General features: G+C 37.6%; 2 protein-coding genes across 2 annotated transcripts in view; one reads left to right on the top strand and one right to left on the bottom strand.

The window, feature by feature from the left end:
- Positions 1-3,507, top strand: part of LOC107757377 (long-chain fatty acid transport protein 1-like) — a 12,036-nt gene extending 8,529 nt beyond the window's left edge. The window contains exons 8-13 of the mRNA XM_016574837.1: positions 552-761; positions 855-981; positions 1,347-1,484; positions 1,696-1,860; positions 1,969-2,115; positions 3,044-3,507. Of these exons, the coding sequence (XP_016430323.1) occupies positions 552-761; positions 855-981; positions 1,347-1,484; positions 1,696-1,860; positions 1,969-2,115; positions 3,044-3,201 (945 nt within the window). The 3' untranslated portion in view covers positions 3,202-3,507. The remainder of the gene's footprint in view (positions 1-551; positions 762-854; positions 982-1,346; positions 1,485-1,695; positions 1,861-1,968; positions 2,116-3,043) is intronic.
- A 4,877-nt stretch (positions 3,508-8,384) lies between these two features.
- LOC107757355 (zinc-binding protein A33-like) lies at positions 8,385-13,198 on the bottom strand. Its single transcript, XM_016574796.1, has 6 exons — positions 12,538-13,198; positions 11,474-11,569; positions 11,138-11,368; positions 11,026-11,048; positions 10,797-10,915; positions 8,385-9,214 (listed from the first exon to the last, which is right to left on the bottom strand). The coding sequence occupies exons 1-6, from the start codon at positions 12,925-12,927 to the stop codon at positions 8,679-8,681; spliced, it is 1,395 nt and encodes a 464-aa protein (XP_016430282.1). The 5' UTR covers positions 12,928-13,198; the 3' UTR covers positions 8,385-8,678.
- Positions 13,199-14,531: the final 1,333 nt, after the last annotated feature.

Here is a 14,531-nt window from a genome sequence, read left to right as displayed (position 1 = left end):
GTGTGTGTGTGTGTCTGTGTGTGTGTGTGTGTGTGTGTGTGTGTGTGTGTGTGTGTGTATGTGTGTGTGCGCATTGGTGTAAGGTTGGAGTGGTTAAGTGCTTGTGGAGGTGTCTTCAGCTGCTTTTTGAAAAATGTGATGGTCTCAGCAGTTCGGCTAGAGTTTGGAAGCTCATTCCACCAGAGAGGAACAGAGAGGGTGAAAGTTTTGGAAAGTGAGATTTTGCCTTATTGTGAAGGAACAACAAGGCGTCGCTCATTTAGTGGCTGGTGGGAGGAAGATATGAACCTGACATTCATTTTAAATAATGCCCTCAAAATATATCAAAATGTATTGGAATATAGAATTGAAAACAGAAGAAAAAACAAGTCTTTTTTTTTAAAGAATTGCTTTTTTTTAATGTTTTTTTAATTAATAGATCTGGAGCATGATTTATTAATAAGTATCTTAACGATTAATTGTTAATGAATGAGTAAACAGAGTAATAAAAATAAACCGCTCAGTATGGATGGTTCGTACTCTTACAACAGGTTTTTTTCCCTTTCTTGCAGGTTGTGCAGTACATAGGCGAGATTTGCCGTTACTTGCTGTCCCAGCCTGTGCGCCCCTCTGAGCGACAGCACCAGGTGCGTTTAGCCGTGGGAAATGGGCTGCGGCCGAGCGTGTGGGAGGCTTTCGTGGAGCGTTTTGGAGTAAAACAGATCGGCGAGTTCTATGGAGCCACCGAGTGTAACTGCAGCATTGCCAATATGGATGGCAAGGTCAAGTATCAGTGTTGCTCTGAGAACGTTAAATACGTAATTATCAGTTGTAACAGGTAACTGAATGGTAAAAACTCACTCTCAACACTGAAGGTTGGAGCTTGTGGATTTAACAGTCGCATTCTGCCAAACGTGTACCCCATCCGACTGGTGAAAGTGAACGAGGAAACCATGGAACTGGTTCGGGACAAGCAGGGACTGTGTGTGCCCTGCCGACCTGGTGCGTTCACAGCCAGGTTCTCTTTGGTTTGCTGAATATATGTTAATGAAATAGGTTTTGCATCATTTTAAATCTAATCTTTCTAAAAGAAGTCTAATGTACGGTGGCCTCAAAATGTATTTTGATATTTTAAAATGTATTGTCATTGGGTTACATAAATTATCAAATTAAATGGCATTTAATTTGTTTAAAAAAAACAGAAAAGAAAACACAAGCACTCTTATCAACTAAAAATGGTTATTATTTGAGTGCATCAGACTGGAACAATGTACAAGATAATCAATAGTCATTTTCCTCCCACAGATTTCTTTTTTTTGTGCTCTTATCATGGATTTTTCTCTTCATGTATCGACTTCCACTCACAGGAGAGCCTGGGCTGTTGGTGGGGAGAATTAATCAGGAGGATCCTCTGCGTCGGTTTGATGGGTATGCTAGTCAGGATGCCACCAGGAAGAAGATCGCCTACAATGTATTCAAGAAAAACGACTCTGCTTATCTGTCAGGTGCACCTTTAACACACTGCAAAGAAACATTTTATTCCCCTTGATATTGTTGTTTTTCTTCAACACCCTCAAAGGTTTTCTGGTTCAACACATTTTAAGCTTATGACATTGGCTGCCAGCCGTGTCTCTAGGAACTCTAGGGATATACGTATAGCCCATGTTTATGTTGCACTACCCAGTAAACTTAGTTTGTTGGCATGGTGTCTCTCAGGTGATGTTTTAGTTATGGACGAGCTTGGATACATGTACTTCCGGGACCGAAGTGGTGACACGTTTCGCTGGAAAGGTGAGAACGTGTCCACTACTGAAGTGGAGGGAACACTGAGCAGCCTGTTGGGACAGACTGATGTAGCAGTGTTTGGAGTAAACGTTCCAGGTGAGAAAGATTAAGCAACTTTTGTCCTAAAGTTCCCAGGACCCATAATTCCAAGTGTGTATGTTAGATATGCTCATATACAGTGTGTGTGTGTGTGTGTGTGTATAGGTGTGGAGGGAAAGGCTGGAATGGCTGCTATCGCTGACTCAACAGGAAACTTTAACTGTAATTCTTTCCTGAAAGAGGTTCAGCATGCTCTTCCTCCATACGCACGGCCAATATTTCTACGCATCTCCCCATGTGTAGATACCACAGGTGAGGAAAGATCTCCAGATGCCATACAGCCTGGAATGGATTATATGTAAAGTATTATGCCATACATGCACTGTAGTTTTGCAAGCGATATAAAATTAAGCAACATTGTGAATATCACAATGATTAATGAGCGTTTATTGAGCTATTAAGGTTTCAAACCAATTACTTTTGCAAACCTAGCCTCACAAACTGCAAATATGAGAGCATTAAGAAAGAGATGTTTAAATAGCATCTCTTATTTAAACTGTTTTAAAGAATCGTTTTCTCATCATCGTTTAAAAATATTCACAGAAATCTCTGCATAACATTTCTCATGTATTAAAATGTTTTCGTATAAAATGTGAATGTTCCTGTTAATGACTATGTATTACCATAGGTAAAATTAAAATAAATGGTTGAGTATAATTGTGAATTATGTTGATTATTTAAACTACTGTAGATTTCTACTGTATTTTGTTTAGACAAGTATGGGGTCAATGTATGGGTCATATTATATATATAATAAATACATAATTACTAAAAAAAAAAATGTTTATTATTATAAGTAAACACAAAAATATTTAAATCATATAATTTTTATTAGGGCTGTCACAATATCATGTTTTTACTAGACTCCTCATTTCTGATTTTTCTTTCTTGACATTGACATTTAATTTTTGTTGAATCTCACAAAGAAATGTATATGTCATATTATTTAAATAAAATATAATTACTATTTTTTTTTTTTATAAAATGTAAATATAGTCATGGTTACTAGGGCAAGAATAGGGCTTTATTATTTTTATCAGGGCTAGATTAGGTCTTGAATGTTTTTTAATCTACCTGGCTATAATGGCCATTAATGATGGTTAATCTGAAAAAAAAACATATTTTCTAAAATATTAATATGCATGCTGTGAGCTGATTTCCTACTCTTAACTATTCACAGGAACATTTAAAATTCAGAAGACCAGATTGCAGAGGGAAGGATACGATCCACGGCTTACAACTGACCAGATCTACTTTCTGAACTCCAGAGTAGGCCGTTACGAGCTTGTGACCGAGGAGCTGTACAATGCTTTTGAAGATGGCAGCATATCCCTTTGAGACAAAGAAGAAAAGGTAGTCTGAACCTACCTGGTCTTCTAACCCGTGACCGTACAGTGTTACCACAATGCAACAGAACCCACTCAGATTTCTTCTGCTAGTATTTAGACACTTTTTGCATTTACATTTTAGCTAATTAATAGTATTGCTTTTGAACAGGTTTCTTCAGTCTGGTAGCCTACTAGAACACATAAGCTGTCTTCACAATGACAAACTAAATAACCGATATGCAATAGATGAGACAGTGAGAGAGAATTATTTTAATGTGTTATTCTGATTTTATGGTAGTGTACAGGTGGCAAAATATACAGTGGTGTGAAAAAGTGTTGGCCCCCTTCCTGATTTCTTATTTTTTTGCATGTTTGTCACATTGTAACATTAAATGTCTTTACTGAGATTTTTGATCAATTTAATGCCTCCTTTTTCAATATCTTTAAAAAAAATAAAACTTACTGACCCAAAACTTTTGAATGGTAGTTTGTGTGAAATCTATTTATATAATATTGCTTTTTTCTTTGTTAAAATATGGTTTTCTGGTATTAAAAAATATTTTTAAAAGTTTAATAATTTGGATAGAATGGAAAGTGGAACGTGTCTTCATAGAATACAATGTAGATTATGCAATTACTTACAGAGACAGTGGTGCTTGGTATAGAGGCACTAGACACTGCTGCGCTGGGCTGGTCTTCAACCTGGGAAGGTCTCCTGGCCACATTAAGATTCGGTTTTGCTGCAGCAATGTGAGAGCCGGTAAATCTTGGTTTGGTATACTAAAAATGTGAGAAGACACAATGTGTTATAATAGCAAGCATTACTATTTATTTTAATATTACTATTTTAAGTAAATGCAGACTTCAAAAATACTTCTTTCTGAATGGAAGTGTAGTCCATAAGAGGAATGATTCATTAGCAGTACTGACTCTTGAAATAACTACAAAGTATTTGCATGGTGGAATAATTATTAACATGTGTACAATTAATAATAGCCAGCGTGTATGTGGAATGTTACCTGAGATATAGAATGAAAAAGAGAAAATGTAGCTTTAACACATGAGAAGTATAGAGAGAGATGCCATGAGGGACATGAGTCTAGCTCAGTGACCTTCAACCCAGGCCGAGCTCAGTTAGAGAGGAAGAGGACAATCCAAGAGTAGAGCCCAGAGATGAAAGAGAGAGAGCACACAGGTTACATTCTTCATTTATCCTTGACCATGTGACTTAAACCAAATCTGAGATATTCAAACCGACCAATCAGCAGACAACAGCTGCCCCCACTGTACAAGAGGTGTGACAATTAGTAGGTCTCAGCCAGCATCTCTTAGTTTTCTTGCTTTCTTCTTACTTTCTGAACTTCCTCGAATTTGAAGTGAACTCATACTTCAATGCTTTAAAAAAAAAATTGCAACTCACCATTGACAATTGTGCTGCAACTCTTGCTGCCACAGGAGCAGTAGGCTGGGGCTGGGGGTCCGGCTGACTCTGCTCCATGGCCTTCTTTGCTGTTCCAGCAGCAGCAGCAGGTTGTTCCACCACCCTTTGTGCTGGTCCAGTAGGGCTGGCAGTTGGCTGTTTAAGACAGCCCAAAAAAAATACATGTAACAATTCAGAAAGAAAACCATTTCAGTAAATAATACTAACAAAAAATACTTGCTACATTAATGTTACCTTTGGAGTGTGAAAACCACAGATGCATTTCAGCACACCTCCAAGCAAGTTTGTCTGGCCACGAGACAGCATCGGACATTTCTCAATCTGTAAGCATAATAACAAATGTAATGCACAATACAAGTGAGTCCCTTAACAGAGCATACAATACTTCATTAAATTCATATATTAATTAATTCATTGATTAATTTCTAGGACACGAGTCACTATTTATCTTATATACAGTGGTGTGAAAAAGTGTTGGCCCCCTTCCTGATTTCTTATTTTTTTTGCATGTTTGTCACACTTTAATGTTTCAGATCATCAAACAAATTTAAATATTAGTAAAAGATAACACAAGTGAACACAACATGCAGTTTTTAAATGAAGGTTTTTATTATTAAGGGAAAACAAAATCCAAAACTACATGGCCCTGTGTGAAGAAGTGTTTGCCCCCCTGTTAAAACTGTGGTTTATCACACCTGAGTTCAATTTCTCTAGCCACACCCAGGCCTGATTACTGCCACACCTGTTCGCAATCAAGAAATCTCTTAAATAGGACCTGCCTGACAAAGTGAAGTAGACCAAAAGATCCTCAAAAGCTAGACATCATGCCGAGATCCAAAGAAATTCAGAAACAAATGAGAAAGAAAGTAATTGAGATCTATCAGTCTGGAAAAGGTTATAAAGCCATTTCTAAAGCTTTGGGACTCCAGCGAACCACAGTGAGAGCCATTATTCACAAATGGCAAAAACATGGAACAGTGGAGAACCTTCCCAGGAGTGGCCGGCCGACCAAAATTACCCCAAGAGCACAGCGACGACTCATCCAAGAGGTCACAAAAGACCCCACAACAACATCCAAAGAACTGCAGGCCTCACTTGCCTCAGTTAAGGTCAGTGTTCATGACTCCACCATAAGAAAGAGACTGGGCAAAAATGGTCTGCATGGCAGAGTTCCAAGACGAAAACCGCTGCTGAGCAAAAAGAACAAAGGCTCGTCTCAGTTTTGCCAGAAAACATCTTGATGATCCCCAAGACTTTTGGGAAAATACTCTGTGGACTGACGAGACAAAAGTTGAACTTTTTGGAAGGTGTGTGTCCCATTACGTCTGGCGTAAAAGTAACACTGCATTTCAGAAAAAGAACATCATACCAACAGTAAAATATGGTGGTGGTAGTGTGATGGTCTGGGGCTGTTTTGCTGCTTCAGGACCTGGAAGACTTGCTGTGATAAATGGAACCATGAATTCTGCTGTTTACCAAAAAATCCTGAAGGAGAATGTCCGGCCATCTGTTCGTGACCTCAAGCTGAAGCGAACTTGGGTTCTGCAGCAGGACAATGATCCAAAACACACCAGCAAGTCCACCTCTGAATGGCTGAAGAAAAACAAAATGAAGACTTTGGAGTGGCCTAGTCAAAGTCCTGACCTGAATCCTATTGAGATGCTGTGGCATGACCTTAAAAAGGCGGTTTATGCTCGAAAACCCTCCAATGTGGCTGATTTACAACAATTCTGCATAGATGAGTGGACCAAAATTCCTTCACAGCGCTGTAACAGACTCATTGCAAGTTATCGCAAATGCTTGATTGCAGTTGTTGCTGCTAAGGGTGGCCCAACTAGTTATTAGGTTTAGGGGGCAAACACTTTTTCACACAGGGCCATGTAGTTTTGGATTTTGTTTTCCCTTAATAATAAAAACCTTCATTTAAAAACTGCATGTTGTGTTCACTTGTGTTATCTTTTACTAATATTTAAATTTGTTTGATGATCTGAAACATTAAAGTGTGACAAACATGCAAAAAAAATAAGAAATCAGGAAGGGGGCCAACACTTTTTCACACCACTGTATGTGCACTTCCAATTTAACCTGTTTAATAAAAAAACTCAACCACTAGAGCCAACAGGATGATAGATGAAACTCCACTGTCTGGTTTTGACACTATAGACTTACAACTACTTTTTGAGCCTGAAATGATGATAATGAGTGTATGCTAACAGACTTGAGATTTTTACTACACGAATATTGCTAAAATGCCTAACTCCAAAGTGACTTTTAGAACGCTGAAAGATACAGAGTATCATTGTAAAGAGCCACAACAAAGTGCCTTAGATTTGACCTCCTCAAGCTTTACCCATGTGTGATTTGACAAGATGAAATGCCTGACACTGATATGGGAACAAAGACATTTTGAAAGCTAAAACCGTGTAATCACATTAATTTACTGCAGACGTCTGAATGATTAAATGAATAAATAATATTTTTTACTGTAGACTCCTCTTTTCTGATTGTAATGTCCTGACATAAACGTTCCATGTTGTTGAAGGATGGGTCATATTAAAATAATATAATTACTATTTTTAAAATAAATAAATTCAAACATTTTAAATAATGTAATTCTTACTAGGTCTGTCACAAATTCAGATTTTCACTGCACTAATTTCTAATGTTATTATCCTGACACTGGCATTTACTTTTTGTTAAATCTCACAAACAAATGTAAGGGTCATATTTAAAATTATTTACATAATTCTTATTAGGGTATGTTACAATATCATATTTTCACTACACTCCCCATTTCTGATTTTAATGTCCTTACATTGATGTTTAATTTTTCTCACTATATATATATAATTTTCAAATATAAATCCCAAAATATTGAAATGTAAATAATATAATTCTTATTAGGGCTGTCACAATATCAGATTTTCACTACACGATTATCATGACCAAAACAATTCTCGATAACAGTATAACTGCAATGTCTATAGAATTCTTTATTTAAAACAATCAGTCAAATTCATCTTTCACTTTAATGAATCACACTGAAAATACGGATTTTTGCAGAATCCAAAAACGCCCATGCTGGTAAAGCGAACTTTGTTCAGGTGTGAGTAGAGTGTCTGGCTTTCACCCGTCATCTCCTCCGAAATGATTTTGTGTGGCAGTAGTATCTACACGCTGGCTGCATTAAGCCGTTACTTCTTTTGAATAAGTAATTATTTTGCATCCATTAAAAAAGTGCAATATAAAATGAATGTAATTTGGACATACTATATTCGCCATGTTGTCATAGTCATGTGACCTACCAGCAGTTGCGTCGCTTCACAGCCATTCACAACTCCTCTCCTGAAGCCTCATGGGATAGTAAAGTGTCCTTTGGATGCACACTTCAAATAGCAGGTCATCTGGGTACTTTTTGCCTGCTGTTTTGTGAATACTGTGAATTCATACATTCATACTCATTTCACATGCTGTTTTTCGCTTGCTATATAATTGGCAAGCAATGTGATTTCAGATGAAGCCACTGCATCCTCTTTGTCTCCTTTTTCAATTTTATGACAATTACAACCAGCGTTGAGGTGCAATACAGTCTACTACTATGATATTAATATTTATTTTTTTTTACTCTCATAGATTTTGTTACCATTGCCATGCATTATACAACTGATAGACTGCAACGGTTGGACTTAAAAATCATCATATGTGTTCTACTGAAGAAACAAAGTCACCTACATCTTGGATGCCCTGGGGGTAAGCAGATAAACATCAAATTTTCATTTTTGGGTGAACTATCCCTTTAATGTCAATATTATCGTCAATATGGGTATGTTTCGACACCCCTTATTTCATTTTCTCTCAAGTAAAATGTGATCTAGGCATTGACAGTTTTGATGACATTCACCTTGCTGTCCAGATCCTCTATCAGGTTTTTAAAATCCAAAACAAGTGGAACTGAAGGTTATTTCAATCCTAGCTCACTCACACACACCATGTAACATGAGAGGTGAGCCTTGAGGAAAGAAACGCTGAGAGGGATGTTCTTCACATCAGTCTGTCTTAATAGAGATCCAAGCTGGCAACACTTTCAATGGGTGTTCCTTACAGGCGCTGCAGAAGTATGGGAATGCTCTCAGAGTGACGATGTCCGTGTAGGTGAATAGAGGCGTTCTCTCTCGTGGGTTGTAGAAAGTCACCCTGGACCTGTTCATGTCCAATACGACTCTCACCACCTGTGGCTCCTTAGTCATAGTGAGTGGGGACCACGGGGCAGTACAGGCTTTATATTCTCCGTTTCGTAGCCTAATGGTCCAGAATCCCTCTGCAGGGGTCAACACGTGCTTTCCCTTCCGGCTGACAGATGTGCTTGCAACTCCGATGACCCAGTAGGTGTTGTTTTTGACCTCCACATCCCAGCTGTGTCGCCCAGAGCTGAAGCTCTCGTAGCCCAGCACCTCTGCACCTATATCGAACCGCTCTGGGTTTTCTGGGAGTTTAATGGTCTGAGAACAGCACTGTATTGTAGTCAGATCCTCTGACAGGAGGAAGCAGCTTGCCGCTGTGTTTGGATCAAGAGTCACTGGAGCTGCAACAAAGGAATAGTTTGAAAGGTGAAATGTTGCTGAGCAAGCAAAGTGGTCTCTAAAGCAACTATATAAGAGTGCTTTTTTCATTTTTGCCTTGAAATATCAGTTTCAAAATCATTTTGGTACAATGACTTCTAATAAGTTGAATGGTTTCTGTTTCTTTCCCATACTTCCCATCTAGGAGTATGTAAGTTTGGTGAGCAGGCATGAAATCCCATGAAAAGGGCAGAAAGTGACACTATCTACTGTTATTTGCGTCAATGAATGCCACTCAATTAATTGTAGGGGATTCCAAAGGCACAAAAATACACAAAACTACATACAGTTGCTTTAAACATGAATATCGTGAGGAAACGTCCAGGTCTTTTTAACCAAAATATTAAATAAATAATGATAATAATAATATTTTTACTTAAAGAAAAGTCATATTCTTCAACAGTGTTGGGGGTAACGCATTACAAGTAATGCAAGTTACGTAATCAGATTACTTTTTTCAAGTAACTAGTAAAGTAACGTATTACTTTTTTATTTAGAAGGAAATATCTGAGTTACTTTTTCAAATAAGTAACACTAGTTACTTTGTTTCCCTTGACTGACAGCTCTCATGTTGCCATGTTGAGAAAACTGGGGAGTAAGTGCAGAGGCGTTGTGTGCGCTGTGATGTTACTGTAGTTCTAGATTAAATATGAACATTATTTACTCTTCTCACTGCAGAAAAAAAAAAGGGTTCAGTATTCCTCAAAATGAATAAAAACAGTCAAATGCAAACTCAGAATATTATCTAAACCTGCAATAATTAAATATGTTAAATAATATTAAATAAATATATTAAATAAGACCTTCGATGATCTAATTCAACCATACTAATAAGCAAAAATGACATGCTTACTTTTTTAGGGAGTAACGCAATATTGTAATGCATTACTTTTAAAAGTAACTTTCCCCAACACTGTTCTTCAATTCATAGATGCATTATGACATTACTGACATCATTTTCATGACAGTTAATCAAATTCCGCCCTCAAAAACATGAATTAAATTCAATACATATTACTACCATGAAAACATTTGTGTACTTTTGGTAACACTTTATTTTACAGTGTCCTTGTTACGTGATACATGTACTTACTATATAAATAACAATAAATTACGCGTAATTATACACACAATTTAACCTTAAACCAAACCCCCATCTTACACCTAACCATACAGTAAATACATGTGGTTAATTAATTTTACTCAGTACTTACATATATAATTACATTGTAAGAAGGGCAATGTAAATAAAATGTAACCATACTTTTATAAATGTATTTATTTAAGTTTATTATTATTATTATTATTACAGTCATGTGAATGTGTGGTTTTTTTTACATATGAACTTTTCCACAACATTCTAATTTATTGAGATGCACCTGTACTGGCCATTTTTGTGTTTAGTCTTGATAAGAATACAAAAAAAATATTTTTTCCCTTTTTGGTTAAATTTGATCTGGATATTTCTTAGTGATTTAAAATTGACAAATAAATAAATGTGAAAACGTGAAAATGACTTGGTAGTTTGATACTGAATATACTCACTATATTGAATGATTTCCATCATTCTTTCCCAGACTTTAAACTTTAATGAGCCTAGATGTTTGGCTATATCAAGCAGTGAACCTGTTGTCATCTCTGGATTCTGGGGAACACGCCAGGTTCTGTCAACACAGCAAAGAATACAGAGTTATTCTGGGTCTAGGTCACAGAGCAAATTATACTATTTAGATGGGAAAATGTGTGTAAAATTGATAACAGAAAGGATTTATACCTCTTTACGGTGTCTTTATAATTCTAGGTTAAATAACAAGAAAAGCAGATTACTAAAAGTGCAACGTGAACTGTAAGTTGTGCTTTTAAGTCATTCCTTTAGGAATGCTCACCTTGAGGAATGGGATATCCTGAGATCTCAACTCCTGTTCAACAGTTCTTATAGTGTTGCTAAGTGAAGTGATGTCGTTCTCCAAGTCTTCAATCCTATCGCTCATCATCTGTGTTTTCTGATCCTTCTCTTGCTTTAGCATGGAAAGTCTGGATGTTTCCTCGTCTCGCAGGAACTGGTGCAGCGCCTCAAACTCCTCTCGTATCTGCCTCTCCGTGTTCTCTTCCTGACTCTGTAATGAGAACGTCACTTTTCTATCTTTCTATTTATCTTTATCTACTTGTCTCTTTCTATAGTTGTTCACCTGATTAACAAAGCAAATTCAAAATGAGTATACCTTAATATGATCTATTGTTAGCTCACAAGTGAGTTTCGCTTTTCGGAAGAGCTTCAGTTTTTCCTGAAGTGGTTTCAAAGCATTTTTCAGTTCCTCCTAGAGTGAATACAAATGATAACGCAAAAAGGATTTGTAATTATTAGATGTGCCAATAATGAAACGCACCTGTTTAGTTATTCATTAGAGAGGCCCAAACTTTTGTGTCAAATATCTTTGGGACAAAAACAATGGCAAATGAGTGGGCCTCATAACCCTAATCTAGGGTGACCATACGTGCCATTTTCCCAGGACACGTCCTGGCCAGGATTTCTATATTGCCTAAAATATCTAGGTTTTGGCTTTGTTTGCGTGTGCAGACCGATCGGTGTATGACATCAAAGTACCATACAGACGGTTATGTTTTCGAAACGCTCTCGAGGTACTTCGATGTCAAACACTGATCAGTGCACTGCTTTTAAGTCGAACACACCTAATATTTACGCGTAATTGCATCGCTTTGACCGTAGATCCCACCTTCTCACACGCCATGATTGGTCCATTATGTACAATGCTTGCATGTTATTGGTCAAACTACTTTTCGATCATTACCTTCAGCAAGCATGAAAACAGGAAAACAAAGCCTAAACAAATCCTGGCCAGGACGCGTCCTGGGAAAATGGCACGTATGGTCACCCTACCCTAATCCATCCTTGGTCTTGACCTTAAAAGACTTTTAGATTCTTTTGAGGATTATTTTTTAGATACTAGTGTGTATTTTCATCAACTCTAAACTAAGCACATGGGCATCTGGTTTCAGTCCTACCAGGAGGCCTCAAACCTAGCATACCGCTATTAATAGACTGATAATCAACACCGCCAAGAATCCATAAATAACCATTTCTGAGGTCCTAAAGAGAAGGGACGGTTGTCCAAATGGTTATTCTCATATTAAAAAAACTTTTTGGTTTCCTTCTAGTCCTTGAATTGGCAGTACAACTGTTGAAACTACAGATTGGAATCAACACTGCATCTAAACAAATGTCAAAAATAGATGCAAGTGTCCATGAATCTGTATGTAGACATACCTTACAGTCATGTGAAGCTTCATTTAAGGGATATAACCTGTGACCCTGGTGATTGGCAGATGACTTGCATTTGCTACAAGTGGGTTCCAGGTCCTCCAAACAAAAGAGTGTCAAGGTCTCACCGTGCTCCTTGCACGCAAGAGGGTCATTTTTGCAGCGCTCCAGAAAGCCCTCGCAGGTCTTCTCAAGCGTGGTATTGACTATGAGCTCTCCCATAGATGATAGCTGACAGCAAAGGGGGCATACGCAAGATCCTCCACCATTCCACAGGCTCTCCAGACAAACTTTACAGAAGCGATGTCTGCAGAACAGCACTACGGGCTTTTGCAGGATACTTCCACAGATGGGGCATGACAGGTCTTCTGCGAGGTGTGACTGCTTTGTGGCCATTGTTCCTTTGAGCCCTTCATTGCCCAGTTGGGTCACAAGGGGGTACTATGCCCTCCCTCCCACTTAAGATTACCCTTGGGAGATCTGTCTTCTGATTGGCTGCCGTATTTACTCAGACTATACATCACTAAGCAAGGTCTAGGCCAACACATGATATCTTCTGATGAATGCCTAAACATCACATTATGTAACATCAAGCTCCTGGAGAGTGATTTGACCCCGGCATTGACGTAAGAGGGAATATGTCAAGATTTTCTGGGAGAAGATAATATATGCCACCTCATAAGAAAAATTAAAAGGCAGGAGAAATAAACAGAAAACTGGCAAGAACAGTGCTGTGAAAAAGTTTTTGCCCCCGTATGATTTTCAGTGTTTTACACTGAATGTTGTCAGATCTTTAACCAAAACCCTTCATGAACAACAACACAACCAGATAAATCTTTCATGCAGAAGGTTATAAAACATTCAGAGCTATTTGCAGTTAATGCTGCAAATGGAGGTGTAACCAATATCTGGTTGCATCCGCATTAGCAGCAATAACTGCAACCAAATGTTTCCTGTAGTTATTTATATGGAGGAATTTCGGCCCACTCCTGCTTGAAGAACTGCTTCAGCTCAGTGACATTTGTAGGTGTTGAAGCGTGAACTGTGCGTTTTAGATCCTGCCACTACAACCACACTTCATTGGAGTTTAATTCTGAAATGTGACTAGACCATTTCAGAAGTTCAGCTTTCTTTAGGGATCATTATTTTGGAACACAACCCAGCTGGGCTTCAGCTTAAATTTAAAAACAGGAGGCTTTTATCCTCCTGAATAATTTTCTGGTACAGAGTAAAATTTATAGTTCTTTCAATGATGCCATGATGTCCAGGTACTGATACAGCTAAACATTCCCAAACCATCAAACTAGCACCACTGTTTTTGACCAGTTATTTTTATCAAATACAGGCAAGAGAGGCTTGAGGATCTTTAGAAGTTGCTCTAGAGTTCTTGGTGACTCCCAGAATAATTTTTGCGCCTTGCTCTTGGACAAATTTAGGCAAGACAACCACTCCTTGGAAGATACGCTAATAACCAACAGCTTTACTATTAAAGATGAAGTATTTATAAAAGATTAACTATTCCAAACAGTAAACATTTGAATATTATGACTCTAATTGTGGTTCAGTGGAGGCTTAGAGCCTTAGAAATAGCAATTTTGCAACATGGAAGCAAGCTATTTTCTGTGAATGTACGAGATATCCGATTTATTATGCTCTATAAGTAAATGGAGGAATATATGTATATCTATTTTATAACAAAGAATGCCACAGTGCAGTAAATTGTAAATGTATTTGAGCTACAAGCCAGCGTGTTTATAATTACAAGAATACATTCAAATAATGTGATAAGTAATACCAGCTCGTAATGTCAAGCAGCATTATGGACTGTTTTGTACAGCTAAAATAATTAGAAGCAAATGAAACCTGAATGCCTCGCACGTTCAAGTTATAAATGGCCGTGCCTGTTCTTACATTAAAAATTAGGTGAATATGTTACCATAATCCATAATGAAATCTGACCACTTGCAATGTTAATGTGTCCAAACTCAGAAATTCAGACA

The sequence above is a fragment of the Sinocyclocheilus rhinocerous genome, unplaced genomic scaffold, assembly GCF_001515625.1.
Source record: "Sinocyclocheilus rhinocerous isolate Xijiao unplaced genomic scaffold, SAMN03320098_v1.1 scaffold383, whole genome shotgun sequence".
Lineage (NCBI taxonomy): Eukaryota > Metazoa > Chordata > Actinopteri > Cypriniformes > Cyprinidae > Sinocyclocheilus > Sinocyclocheilus rhinocerous.
Note: the sequence above shows the minus strand (reverse complement) of the source record. Positions and strands in the feature narration are given on the sequence as shown.

Bases quoted from the DNA above. Each gene is read 5' to 3' on its own strand.
- LOC107757355 (XM_016574796.1), bottom strand. From the start codon at position 12,927: ATGGCCACAAAGCAGTCACACCTCGCAGAAGACCTGTCATGCCCCATC. The intron at 11,570-12,537 runs GTATGTCTACAT...TATTCACTCTAG, and splicing joins AAGCTTCACATGACTGTAAG to GAGGAACTGAAAAATGCTTT. The intron at 11,369-11,473 runs GTATACTCATTT...TTCTCATTACAG, and splicing joins TAACAATAGATCATATTAAG to AGTCAGGAAGAGAACACGGA.